Source organism: Epinephelus fuscoguttatus, linkage group LG5, assembly GCF_011397635.1.
Source record: "Epinephelus fuscoguttatus linkage group LG5, E.fuscoguttatus.final_Chr_v1".
NCBI classification, from domain to species: Eukaryota; Metazoa; Chordata; class Actinopteri; order Perciformes; family Serranidae; genus Epinephelus; species Epinephelus fuscoguttatus.
Window position 1 is genome coordinate 16266592 of NC_064756.1, and position 12045 is coordinate 16278636.

Consider the following 12045-nt stretch of genomic DNA (forward strand, 5'->3'; position numbering starts at 1 on the left):
CATGTCAGGAAGAACAGTAATGCTTCATGATCTGACCACAAGAGAAAGCTTTTTATTAATTTATCTTTTAATACTAAGCCTCAAGACACTTTATTTTAGACACAGTTGATGCTTTCTGACTGAGCTGCTTTAACACTCATACACAATACACAGTTACAAACACTCCCTGCAGTGTCCTGCTGACCAGTGAGCAGCTGCACAGGGGCAGCTCATACTGTACAACCTTAAATATATGCATTTCATCCAACACGGGCTGTAATGCACCAGAGAATACCAGACTCAGGTTCATCTGTTAGTGGGTTTAACTTAAAAGGTCATTGGCCACAGTTGATAGTTTTAGCCCCGTCTACACATACATGAATATTTTCAAAACGGATATTTGCCACCTTTGTTTCTTTTTGTTTTTTGTCCACACGGCTTTTGTTTTACAGAATATCTCTGTCCACACTACACAACAAAAATGACTCCACAAAGAAGAGCGTTTTCTTCTGGCGTTAGCTGTCTTCTCTTGTTGCAAAGATTGTAAACTGCACAGGCTAACGTCGGTCAAAATGACGACCGACCGACATCTGATCACCATTGATTCCCCTTCCAGAGAGACGGAGCTAACTCAGCGATACAACTGATGATCTGGACATGCAAAAGTTTTCCTTTCACTCATTACTGACAACAATCCAGCTCTCCTAACTTACCCACTATCTGGTGGTTTGACCAGGCCTGATCCAAAACCGTCATTTCTGGTGAACCAAATAACTTTAGGTAAAGCAGACAGCTCCTTTCATACGTGAAATAGTGCAGCACTACTAGGTTTAAATGTATAGTAGTCGTTAAAATAAGCAGCACTAATAAAACGTAGACAAACCGGTCATCCTTGTTAATGTTTCTGTTGCTCCTTTTTACATGTCCACAAGGATAAACAGCAACCAGAGCTTTGAAAAGAAAACGCACTTTTAAAGGTGCTCTAAAAATCTGTTTCAATTCCCTAAAACGTGGTTAGTGTGTAGATGACAGGCCAAAACAGAAGGGAAAATACATGTTTTCAAAAGTATCTGTATAGGTGTAGACAGGGCCTTAGTCAACAGGAGAAGATGTGAAGTAATTGGTGTTACAGAAGAGACTAATATGACCTGAGTTATGAGGTCATTAAATGCATAGTACTTTCCTCTTCTCACAAAACATTATTACCTTTTATCAGACTTGTCAAATTTAATCACTATCATCACTATCAATCATCTGTTGTAACTGATCAGTGCGAGTCCATACTGGCCTTACAGTAACATTTCTAGACATGTCAGGACACATTTAGGCTGTTTGAGACATCGCACACACTCATTGTTGGATTAATATTACAAACATGTATTACAATTTTTTTTTGTAAAGTCCAAATGTTCTCTTTAAGTGGTTATTTTAAAATAAATCCTGTTAACTCTAGGCTATCTGAGGGGATAAAAAATAATTATGTGACAAATTCAGTCCTCTTCAATACAGTAATTTGGCCAGCTCTAGTCCACCACTTATACATTTTAACACACTAATACTAGAGTAAAGACAATCTGAAGTGCATTTAAACAAATGTAATCGAAAGCCACTAGGCTCAACTGTTACTACATAAAGCCTGTAACACAGACTGACAGTGCTGTACTGTGGAGAGCAATCACACTATATCAGACTTCTAATCACCATCAACAGCATCATCAAAGAGAGCCTTCACGCTGAGCTCATCAACCGTTTCAGATGCAATCGAAAAATAAAACGTTTGCTTGCCGAGCTGAGTAATGTGACAGAAACCCAGAGCGGCATTAGTACCCTGACAGTAACACTTCATACAGAGCATCTCCTGTTCATGAAGCTATGTTTTAGCACAATAGCTGCACAAATCATTAGTTGGATCTAAAAATAAAAGTCAGTGAGACATTCAAGAATATTATTAGCTGCACTGTTTTAAACATCACTCACTGTGTATCGCTCTCTTGGCAGCTGTGTTAGAATAGGTTTAAACAATTGTACTGTAAATTATAGACATTTATGGGACAAGTCAAACCATTGTAAGAGTTCAGACACAGAGTCATGTCTGAGTGCAAAGTGTCACCTGCAGCTGAACTTTGGTTTCTTCTGTATTCCAGAGCACTGCTCTTTTCCCAGACTGCACAGCTGTGTCCTGCATAACTTCAGATCCTCTTTAAACGGTTTCTCATCTTGTCTCCTCCCTGTGACACGTTTTTATTCACACTGTGATTATTACCACAGCATGTGACATAATTGCAGGAATTTAGATGAAGAACTCATCGACTGGCTCCTCGTTGTTAGTGCGTGCTGACAGCAGCACAGCAGTAGTCCTGCTCTCCAGAAAGGTCCCTTTAGAGGGGCTCTGTCCTGCTGCTACAGTCCTGCTGCCACAGTCCTTCCTGGCTGCATCTGTACATCCAGTGGAGCCCCATGTCCTGGAGGCCACCTGAGGATGTGCGTGTGTCTGTGGCAGACATTCAATCAGCTCCTTGGCCAGACCCTCAACAGCTGAAGCCCCAACAGCTGCAGGTCTCTCAGGGTGGAGAGCCATCAAAAGGTCCATGGAGGAAGAGCGAGTGATTATTTTGACTCCTGCGTCAGAGTGCAGCGAGACGGGGACTCCTGTGTCTACGTTGGTCTCTGGCTCCTCCTCATCCTCTTCCAGAAGGAGATGGGAGAGAGAACGGGTGATGGAGGGGCGCAGAGGAGAGTCAGGGTGATTGGTGATTGAGGGCGGTGCAGGGCTGCTGCGCTGCGATGAGTAACAGGAGCTGCCTGGAGGGGTGCTACAGCAGCTTCCTGATCCCTGGCTCTCTGCTCCACCACTACCTCCATGAAGCTTCTCCAGGACAGGGTCACTGCGCGGTCTGTGGCCTGATAACATACAAACACATATCAAGAAGAGGCACAAAAGTGGGCAATTAGAAACCTTTGCTATTGTACTTTACTTGACATGAAAATTCAGTGTGGTTTCCCTGGGATCGGTAGATGGTATTGCAGGATATGACTGATGTTTTAATTAGAAGTGATTCATTTTTATGTATATTATCTTGGATATCCTTTGATTTTGATACAAAATTATGACTTTCAATATGAGTTTTGAAACCTAAAAAAATGGCTTATGGGCCAGAGAACATGAATGAAACCATACGACTGTAGAAGACTCTGATCGACTTCAACAAATTGCACAGTAATGCGATTAAATGGCTCGTAAAAACTTTCCTTGTTATTCAACTCAGACATTAAAGGTTACCTGTGGAGTTTTCCTGTAAACATTATTTTTATATTCAGTGTTACTCGCCAAAAGACATTTTGAGTATTCTTGAGGTCTTCGGATGTGTGGATAACATTTCCATCCTCATCATTTTCAAAGCAGACTAGTATGCAGTAAAGTATTTTGAGTCCTGTATAGTTTACATTCATGTTCACTGCAAGCAGCCTCCTTCTTTGCTGCCTATGTTGGTGCACTGCTGCTGTTTTGGCGTGTTACCGCCACCTGTAGGTCAGTGGAACTGTATAAAACCACAGGCCTTTTCACAGCAGGCGTTTTGACTTGTCTTAGTAGGAAAAGCACAAGCATTACAAATAACAGTTTGTGGAAAGTACCACCTGTATTTGCAACAGATTTAACACGCTATATATCCAGCTGAGTGAATCATCATCATGCAGGAATCCTGAAAATACCTTTTAATACCTTTCTAAGACCCTTTTCATACATTTTAAGACCTCATCATCACTTTGAGTTCTAACCAGCTACATCAGCTACACTCTTTAACGTCAAATTCCTACATATTGATTGTAAGATAGTACAACTAAACATTCTTAGGTTGTAAATATGTACGTTCATGAAACAGAACCAGGCGTAGGTGCGGCTTTATAAAGTTGACGTAAGAACGTGTCTGCATATTTCTGTCTTTGTGTGTACTTGCAGTTGTGGTCCTCAGTCTACACAGAATTCAATATATCTGGTGCCTGGTGTGTGTAGCCCATAGGGCATTTTTGGCTAGGACTTAGCATGTGGGACCAGACAATGTCCCCCCATCAAAGCTAAACTTATCACCTTCTGACACAAACAGCGTCAAGGTTATTTTCAGAGACAGGCTTCAGCCATGGTTCAAACTGTGTTCTCCAACCATCAGTCCAAAAACTTGCATTTCCCAATTAGCTAGGTAGTTAAACACCGGGGCGTTAAGGGACCTTTGTGTAATGTTATCAAGCAGCAGTCAATCAGTCAGCTGGTCAGGGAGCCCTACAGCTGTCCTTTTTAGGTGACGTCAAATCCAGCAGGATTCCACATATAAACCACACAGAATCCAAATACACACCAGAGCAATGATTAAATTCACAAAAACTTTGGCATACATCATCTTTGTACAAATCTATATATTGACAACAAGCCACAAGATGTAATACTTCAGAAAATGGCATTTAAGAGTTATAGATAACTTTTGAGAGCCCCAATTGTTGCTAAATAGATATATCAGCTTTTTAATACTTTTTAAGACCCCACAGATACCTTCACAGTTCACACTTCTGTGTACGTACCTTGCCTGTGTGTCTGCCAGGGCAGGGGTGTTGTGAAGCTGCAGGGCGACAAGCTGTGGCTCTGTCCTGAGCTCCTGAGCTGTATTCCTCGAGGGGACACACTGGGGCAGGTCAGGGGGAAAGCGCAGGTCAGAGGTCGCTGAGGCTGAGCCGGGGTTTTCACCTGCAGCACAGAAGGACAGAAGGACAGGGATTATGATTTACACTAGGACTAGAGAGATTTAAGAAAGTTAAGTGACTTTGACAGAATTAACATTTATGCACTTTACATATGGCTCCTCTGACAGCTTTGAGTTTGCCCCGTGAAAGACAGCAACCATGTGCTTTTTAGACTTCATCACTCTATGTGTCTTTTTAAACTCTTTGTCTCTGTTTACTGTGAGATAATTGTGAATGGAACAAAAGCTTTTCCATGATGCATTCCAGCTTAAGTAATCATCACTTTGTCAAACATGACATGAAATATAAAACACGTTAACGTTTCTTTATATCAAAAACAACTGCTGCTTTCCCTCCACAGTGAGCTTGTTATTTCCTCGGGGAACCTGGCCAGCTACATGTTGTGTGCAAAATTTCCCATTCTACAAATAACATTTTAGTAGAACAAAGATCTGCTCTTTAGACTCTCTATGTTGAGTTAATTATAGAGTAAACCTTCCAGCAGACTGCTGTGAGTTTACAGTTAATGTAGGGCTGCGTCACACTGATGTATGACAAACCTCATGATTTAACCTGACATAAATCAAGGGGATGATACTCCTCCATTCACAATGATCTAACATGATGTACAGAGAGTGACTAAAAGACATAAAACACACAACATCAGTCATTAAGCTGCATGTAAAACATACAATTAAAAGGCAGGAACTGAGCAATTATGTCCACAACACTGGGCTTCAGGCAGTGGCGTGAGGTAGTTAAAACAGGCCACAGTGCACGCTATTATGACAGGCCCTAGTGCACACTAGCTATTTGTTATGTGGCTAGACTAAACTAGCTACCGTATAATCTTATCGTCTCGTCACATGATCGAATAGAGACTTGACATTGGATAACACCAACATACATATTAAGGCTTGGACATAACTTCCGCAGTGATCATCTGCGAAGAGCTGCAGTCACGCAGACACACATACAGCAGGAGGGCTGTGAGGTGAGCTTACTGTCCTACTGTCGGTATTGGGTGAAAGTGAAACTAAATGATGCTGTTGGATCTGGAGTGAATCTCTGTCAAATATTCAACTTAAAACTAACTTCAGCGTGATGAGGCAGCTGTGGCTGACTTGAAAGCAGTGTTTTAAACTGAATTGGAGTGTGGAGCAAGAGATTGGAGCATGCCTAGTTGGCGCGCTTGCTATGCTTACAGTCTGCATGGTCACAAAAAATGGGCTAAATGCGGACCCCTGTGGACCCCACGGACATGGGTGGATGATAAGATTTAAGTCACATGGACCAAATTGGTCCTTCGTAGATGCGGAAACTGTGAATTGGCCTTTACCAAGAAATCATCATTGTATATCTATACATGACACAAGAACAAGAGAAAATAATAAATAGTTAATTTAATTAAATAGTGTTTTCTTATAGTTTATGTATAGTTTATTAAACGAGCATATATTTTATACCATATTTTGTCATAGACTGATACTCACTATTTTATAGAGAACAAATAAAAACCATGACGTATATGGGTTTGCCTTTAAAAGGACATGTAGCCAATGACACCATTTTTAATTTAAGGTGAATTCTTCTTTGAACACAGGCATATTTCTAAAGTGGCAATCTGAATCACTCTCAAGGGCCTGTTTTCTGCCCTACATATTGTTGGAGGGCCCACTCACCCCATGGGCCCCAGTGCAGCCACCCTGCCAGCTCTGTCTATACTTCCCTGGCTTCAGGCACATTTTGACACATTCAACAGTGACACTGTACTTTAAGCTGCACTTACCTGGAAGAGAACCTTGTTGCCATCCAGGTCTTCTGTCTGCCAGCGTGTAGTGCTGATGGGGGTACAGGGGTTGGGCAACAGAGGGACTAGCTGGCCAATTTCTTCCACACTAAACTGCAGCACGGCAGAGTTGCATGGCTCCACTCGGACCCCTGGTGACAACTGTTTTAAAGCCAGCTGCAGGCACAGCCCAGGCTCTGGGGTGAAAAGACATGATTTTGTGTCACTTTCCTGCTTATTTGTTTCCCTCTTATTATAATAAAAAAGCTAAGCCTTGAGGCTGGACTTGATGAGATGAATACAATACATTTCTTACTTCTTAAGAATATAAACGGTATGAAACCTAAAGGGCAACACTTTTAAGACGTACCTGTGTGGAGTGTGAACCAGCAGAAGCCTGTCTTCTGTTCCTCTGCCTGTCTTTGCAGCACGGTCTCATACAGCCGCACAGCATCTTCGTAGTTGTCATATCCACTATACAGTGTCACACGTAATATTTCTCCTCCACAGTGCACTGGTCGAACCCCCCACACAGGCATGCCTGCACCCAAACTATAGAAGTCTCTGCTAGGCAGGAGGTAGGGCCGCAGCATGGCATTGGCAGGGGAGCTGCTGGATGTGATGTGGATCCCTCCAGTTCGGCTGCCGCAGCTCTCGGTATGGTGGTACTGCCAGGGTGGACGCTGAAAGAAGTCCAGCACTTTGAGGATTCGTTCCTCTCCGTAGGCCTCATGGAGGAAAAAGGTGATGGCCACAGAAGGGTAGCCTGAAACATTATAAAAAAGGTTTATCCTCAATCAACCTTGAATAAAAACAGATGCAGCTCTAGCATGGAAAGATTGTGAAGGGCATGTTTACGCCATACACAGAGTAAATGTAGTATTCAGTTAAGAGTACAACATTTGAGGGGGTTGTTGACATAAAAATGGTTTTAATTTCTGTAAACATGTCTTGTTCTCACATATGGAAATTATTATTTTCCTCTTTAGGCAGAAAAATACATCTACAAAATGTACAAAAAGGTTGTAAGCGAACAACAGTGTTTTTCATCCTGCCCATTAAATACCTGAAATCCAACTCTATAACAAAACATATGTATAATAAATGCAAGACCACACGGTAATGATCCTTACCTGCCACAGGACAGAGGCGGGTGTAACTTCTGAACGGGGCCGCCCTCTCTGACACATGGAAGATGCGAAGGCTTGGGCAGAGCCAGCGGAGGAGGCGATCCAGGGTGTGCTGCAGTAGCAGTGAGTCTCCAGGGTTGGCCAGCAGATGCAAGTTCATTAGAAGGAGCTGCGGATGCCGCTGCTGCCTGACCCGACTGGTCATGAGCTCAACTGGGGTTACACACAAACACGCACACACTGCATTTAAGTGTACAGAGATAGTTTAAACAGGCGCAAACATACAAATGCTAAAACCAGGCAGCACCAATTCTTAGCAGAAACCATTAAACGTATCAAGTTAGTTAAAGGGGTACTACACGGATTTCACACACAAAGATCAGGTTTCTTGTCAGGGGAGATGTGACTCAGTTTGTAAAATAAGCTGTATGGTGTCTTCTTTGGAAACAAGGTACAGTCACATTATAACTGTCAATTCAAGAATGCATTAAGTGATTTAGTTTTAGGTTAGTGTCAAAACTAACACTGGTACACTGTCTTTGGAAATGGAGAAGTCATTATTCTGGCATGTCTCATCATCTGTTTCGTCACCACTGCTAGACCACAAACTTTAGCCTCACTCTCCCAGACTATTCACAGTGGTTTTCTGCATAATAATTTCCTACATTGGAAGTGCCTTATCATACTGTTTCGAGGCTGAAAGTGGGACCATTTCCTTGAGCAGGAGACCAATGAGTTCATACCTTAAGAAAAATAATCCAGATGATGTTACCTCAGCTTGGGCTTGCTGTTTCAGATAATGTTAACATTAAGACCACACAAGGGGGTTTTCACACTTGGTCCTTATCAGCCCTCGAAATAGACTAAGAGCGGTGACTCAGCATTTTTTGAACATATGTGAACACTCCATGAGAACTCAGGCCCCTCTAAAGGGAACCGAACTGCAGTTTGCTTAACCTATGCTCCAGGTTCGCTTTGCTCTTTGCCATTGTATTTAGCTCTCTAGATCACATGCTGTTGCACTGGGAGGCTTGGAAAAACAGACAAAACCATGTCGGCCTGTAACAAGGACACAGGATGAGGAGAAGTTTGGTCCATGGAAGATCCTGCATGTCTCCAGATGTGGAATGTAGAATACATCAAACCGTCTACAGCACACAGAGACGCTAAGGTTTTCCTCCAATTTTTAAGTTAATCTAAAAGCGAGGAGCTTGATTTTTTTTTTTAATTTATTAAACCTTTATTTAACCAGGAAGTCCTGTTGAGATTGAAAATCTCTTTTACAAGAGAGACCTGGCCAAGGTAGCAGCCAATCAAAACCCATTTAAAATGCAACAACCTACAACATATAATACAAAAATCCACAATAAAACAACAACTATTCAATCATAGTGGACTCTCAAGAAAAACAAGCACAGGTCTCTGTCACCACATTATTTATGATGTCCTTAAGTGTTTCTAATTTTAGATCTTTTGGAGATTGTTCCATGTCCAAGGTGCAGAGTAGGAGAATGTAGTTTTCCCCAGATCTGTTAAAACCCGGGGTGCTCGTAACCGCACTGCAGTGGCATGTCAAAGTAAAAACCAAACTATACATATATTATACATGGGCTAACGTTATAGTGTGAGCAGAGAGAGGACTGAGGCCCCATCAGAGCTGAGGTTGACCTGAAAGAGAGCTGAGTCCTCTTTCAAATGAACTGACAATGTGAACACAAAAAGTCCATTCTCTGTTGGTCCACCTTTGGTGCACTTTAAGAGGACTGAGTTCGGTTTGTTTTAAAAGGACTATATGTGAAAGCACCCTAAAAGTGCTCCTGTCTTAGGGCTCTACCTTTGCACTCAGCTCATTCTTGGCTGTTTGTTGTGAGACCATTTGCAGATGCTGAATTAAACTTACAGAAAGACAAGTTTCTGACTCGATGTGTTTTGTCAGGGCTTTTAAAAAACACACAGCAAAGGTATGGCACCACCTATATAGTAGCAGGAACCAATAGAAGGCCATCACATGACCAAGATAATGACACCACAGGTAAAACAAATACAAAATAAAAGTGCAATTTTAAATTACAGGAGATACTCACTGCCAGATGACGACATCCTGCTGCAGTCAGATCTGAATAAAACACATAATAAGAGGCATATGACTTACTGACTCACAAACACGGTTTTGGGGGTTTAACACTGGCTGGAGGAGAGACAAAAAATCTGTCTCCATCTTGTGGTGGTTGGTTTGGAAACGTGCCCCTGTGGTCACCATGACAACACATTATCTGTTGTTAGCTAACATGAGCTTTAAAAAAAAAACAATTAATGAGAAAATACCAGAAAGAGCACAGCGGCTACAAGCACCTATAGTGAAGTGCTAAGTGGTTAAAGTAAAAGTTAAGTTGTTAGGTTGTAATGTTGACCTCTTTGTGATATGCTGTCTTGGTTATAATTAATTTCCATTGTGGCTACAACGGCTAAAAGTTGGCTAGCTAACGTTAGCCTCCGTTAGCTAGCGCTGAGACAAACGGTTGACTCACTCGGCAGTTTCAGCTCCGGAGTCAACGTTTCCATCGTCGGCTCTCTTCAACACCGCCGCTCTTCGAAACATCGTCCGGTTGCTTCAACTTTCACACTACTTTGAGCCATCTGCACTGAAAGTTAGTCTGCAGCACAGCGGACTGAGAGTGAAAAGCATCCTGCTTGATTTCTTTCCACAGGCTGCTCCAAAAAAATGGGACTCCTTGGCTGGGACGCTGACGTCACCGGGCAACCATACACCGTTATGTTAAAATATGGGCTCTGGATGTATTGTAAGAAAGAAAAAAAAAACACTGGAGCTGCCCCCCTCTGTTAAGTCTGGAAGAAATGCATGCTGGACTATGTTTAGGAAGCTACTGAGGAAGTCTGGGCGAAAGGGAGCAGCAGAAGTTGTGCTGCTTTCAATCTAAAGCCGCCTATAATAACACTGAGCAGATGGCATGCGTCTAGCAATATGAGGAGACAAAGGGGACAGTCCAGACGGGGTGGACAGATTTAAAAGTGCAGGGGACGTATGGAGGAGAGCCTCTAACACCCTGTTAAGAGCATTAAACTCGCTTTTGGGGCACACTGCGTTTTGACGACCTGTGAAAGACATGTTTACATGTCACATACATTCAATCTGTGTATAACAACACATCCTACCCTCATGTATGGAGACTCAGAGGTTTCAACATTAAACAAATGATCATCACAGCATAAAATAAAGTCATATGAATAAAGAGATATACCATTGAACCATGACATTGTGAAATAATCCTGTAAATCAGGGGTATCAAACTCATTTTAGTTCAGGGGCCACATACAGCCCAATTTGATCCAGCAAAACCACTGCATATTGACCTATAGATAACAATACCTTCAAAATCTGGAAGTACATTCTGACAATGTTCATCCATTTACAAAACAAATGATGAATAGCCGGCAATATCCCCCCCAATATATGTGCAAATTCAACAATATGTCTCGGTTTTTCGTCAAATTCAGTCAGTCTACTTCTCACTTTTGTTACGTGTGCATTTTCTCATTATTTTCTGCTGTGGTAAAAGCTGCTCAAGAAGCAGGTGAAGTCATCCCCTGCCTTATAAACCATTTATAATCTTAAGTTTTGTCAGTGCTTTAGCAGCAGGGTTCCACTAATATTGTTTTAAGGTAGAAGTCTGATACAGATTCTTTTGTACTGAAGTCAGTATTCATTGTTATTTCAGAGAGCTGTATTCTGGTCAGGGTGAAAAGCCTCTGAGGTAGTATTTTACAGGAAGTAGCTGCTCATTGTTTAAATTGCTCCTAAAACCTCTCAGCCTTCACATGAGCATCAACATCTGGTTTGAAAAGTCATGTAAAGGGCCGGATTGGACCATGTCGGGCTAGTTCTGGCTCCCGGGCCGTGTGTTTGACACCCCTGCTATAAATGCTTAAAACCCAGATAACTGTGATTATTTTTTTCTAAGTATTTTAATAAACAGTGCCATTTTATTCCATTATACAACTTTTTATCCTCAAGTCTTTGTCTGTCAATTAAGACCAGCTGGGCAGACTTTGGACTGACTGAGCTGACTGACTATTAAATCTTAAAATAGAAACTTCAGTTGTGAAATAAAAATGACCTGAAACAAACCATAAATTAGCAGGACAAAATAACACTCCATAATAAGGTTCTGTGTTGTGTTAAACATTTTGTCTATCTATGTGATTATTTATTTTGAAATGTCTCTGAAATGTGTTAGTTTTGGAGTTAATGCTGAACACGACGGGGCTCCATTTAACATAAAGGTTACCATATGACGCTTTTGTTGGAACTGTTTGGGAGAGTTGTTCAACTTTGTGGTTATTCTGAGGGCTGTAGTTTGTGGTGCTTGTGTATGGTCTAAAATCATGTTCACTCAT

General features: G+C 41.8%; 1 protein-coding gene across 1 annotated transcript; it reads right to left on the minus strand.

Annotated features, from left to right (window-relative positions):
* Positions 1-18: 18 nt before the first annotated feature.
* LOC125889436 (protein FAM124B) lies at positions 19-10480 on the minus strand. The gene is made up of 7 exons (XM_049577459.1): positions 10158-10480; positions 9714-9745; positions 7633-7842; positions 6870-7265; positions 6500-6696; positions 4552-4714; positions 19-2880 (listed from the first exon to the last, which is right to left on the minus strand). Exons 1-7 carry the CDS (start codon positions 10226-10228, stop codon positions 2270-2272), a joined length of 1680 nt encoding a protein of 559 aa, XP_049433416.1. The 5' UTR covers positions 10229-10480; the 3' UTR covers positions 19-2269.
* Positions 10481-12045: the final 1565 nt, after the last annotated feature.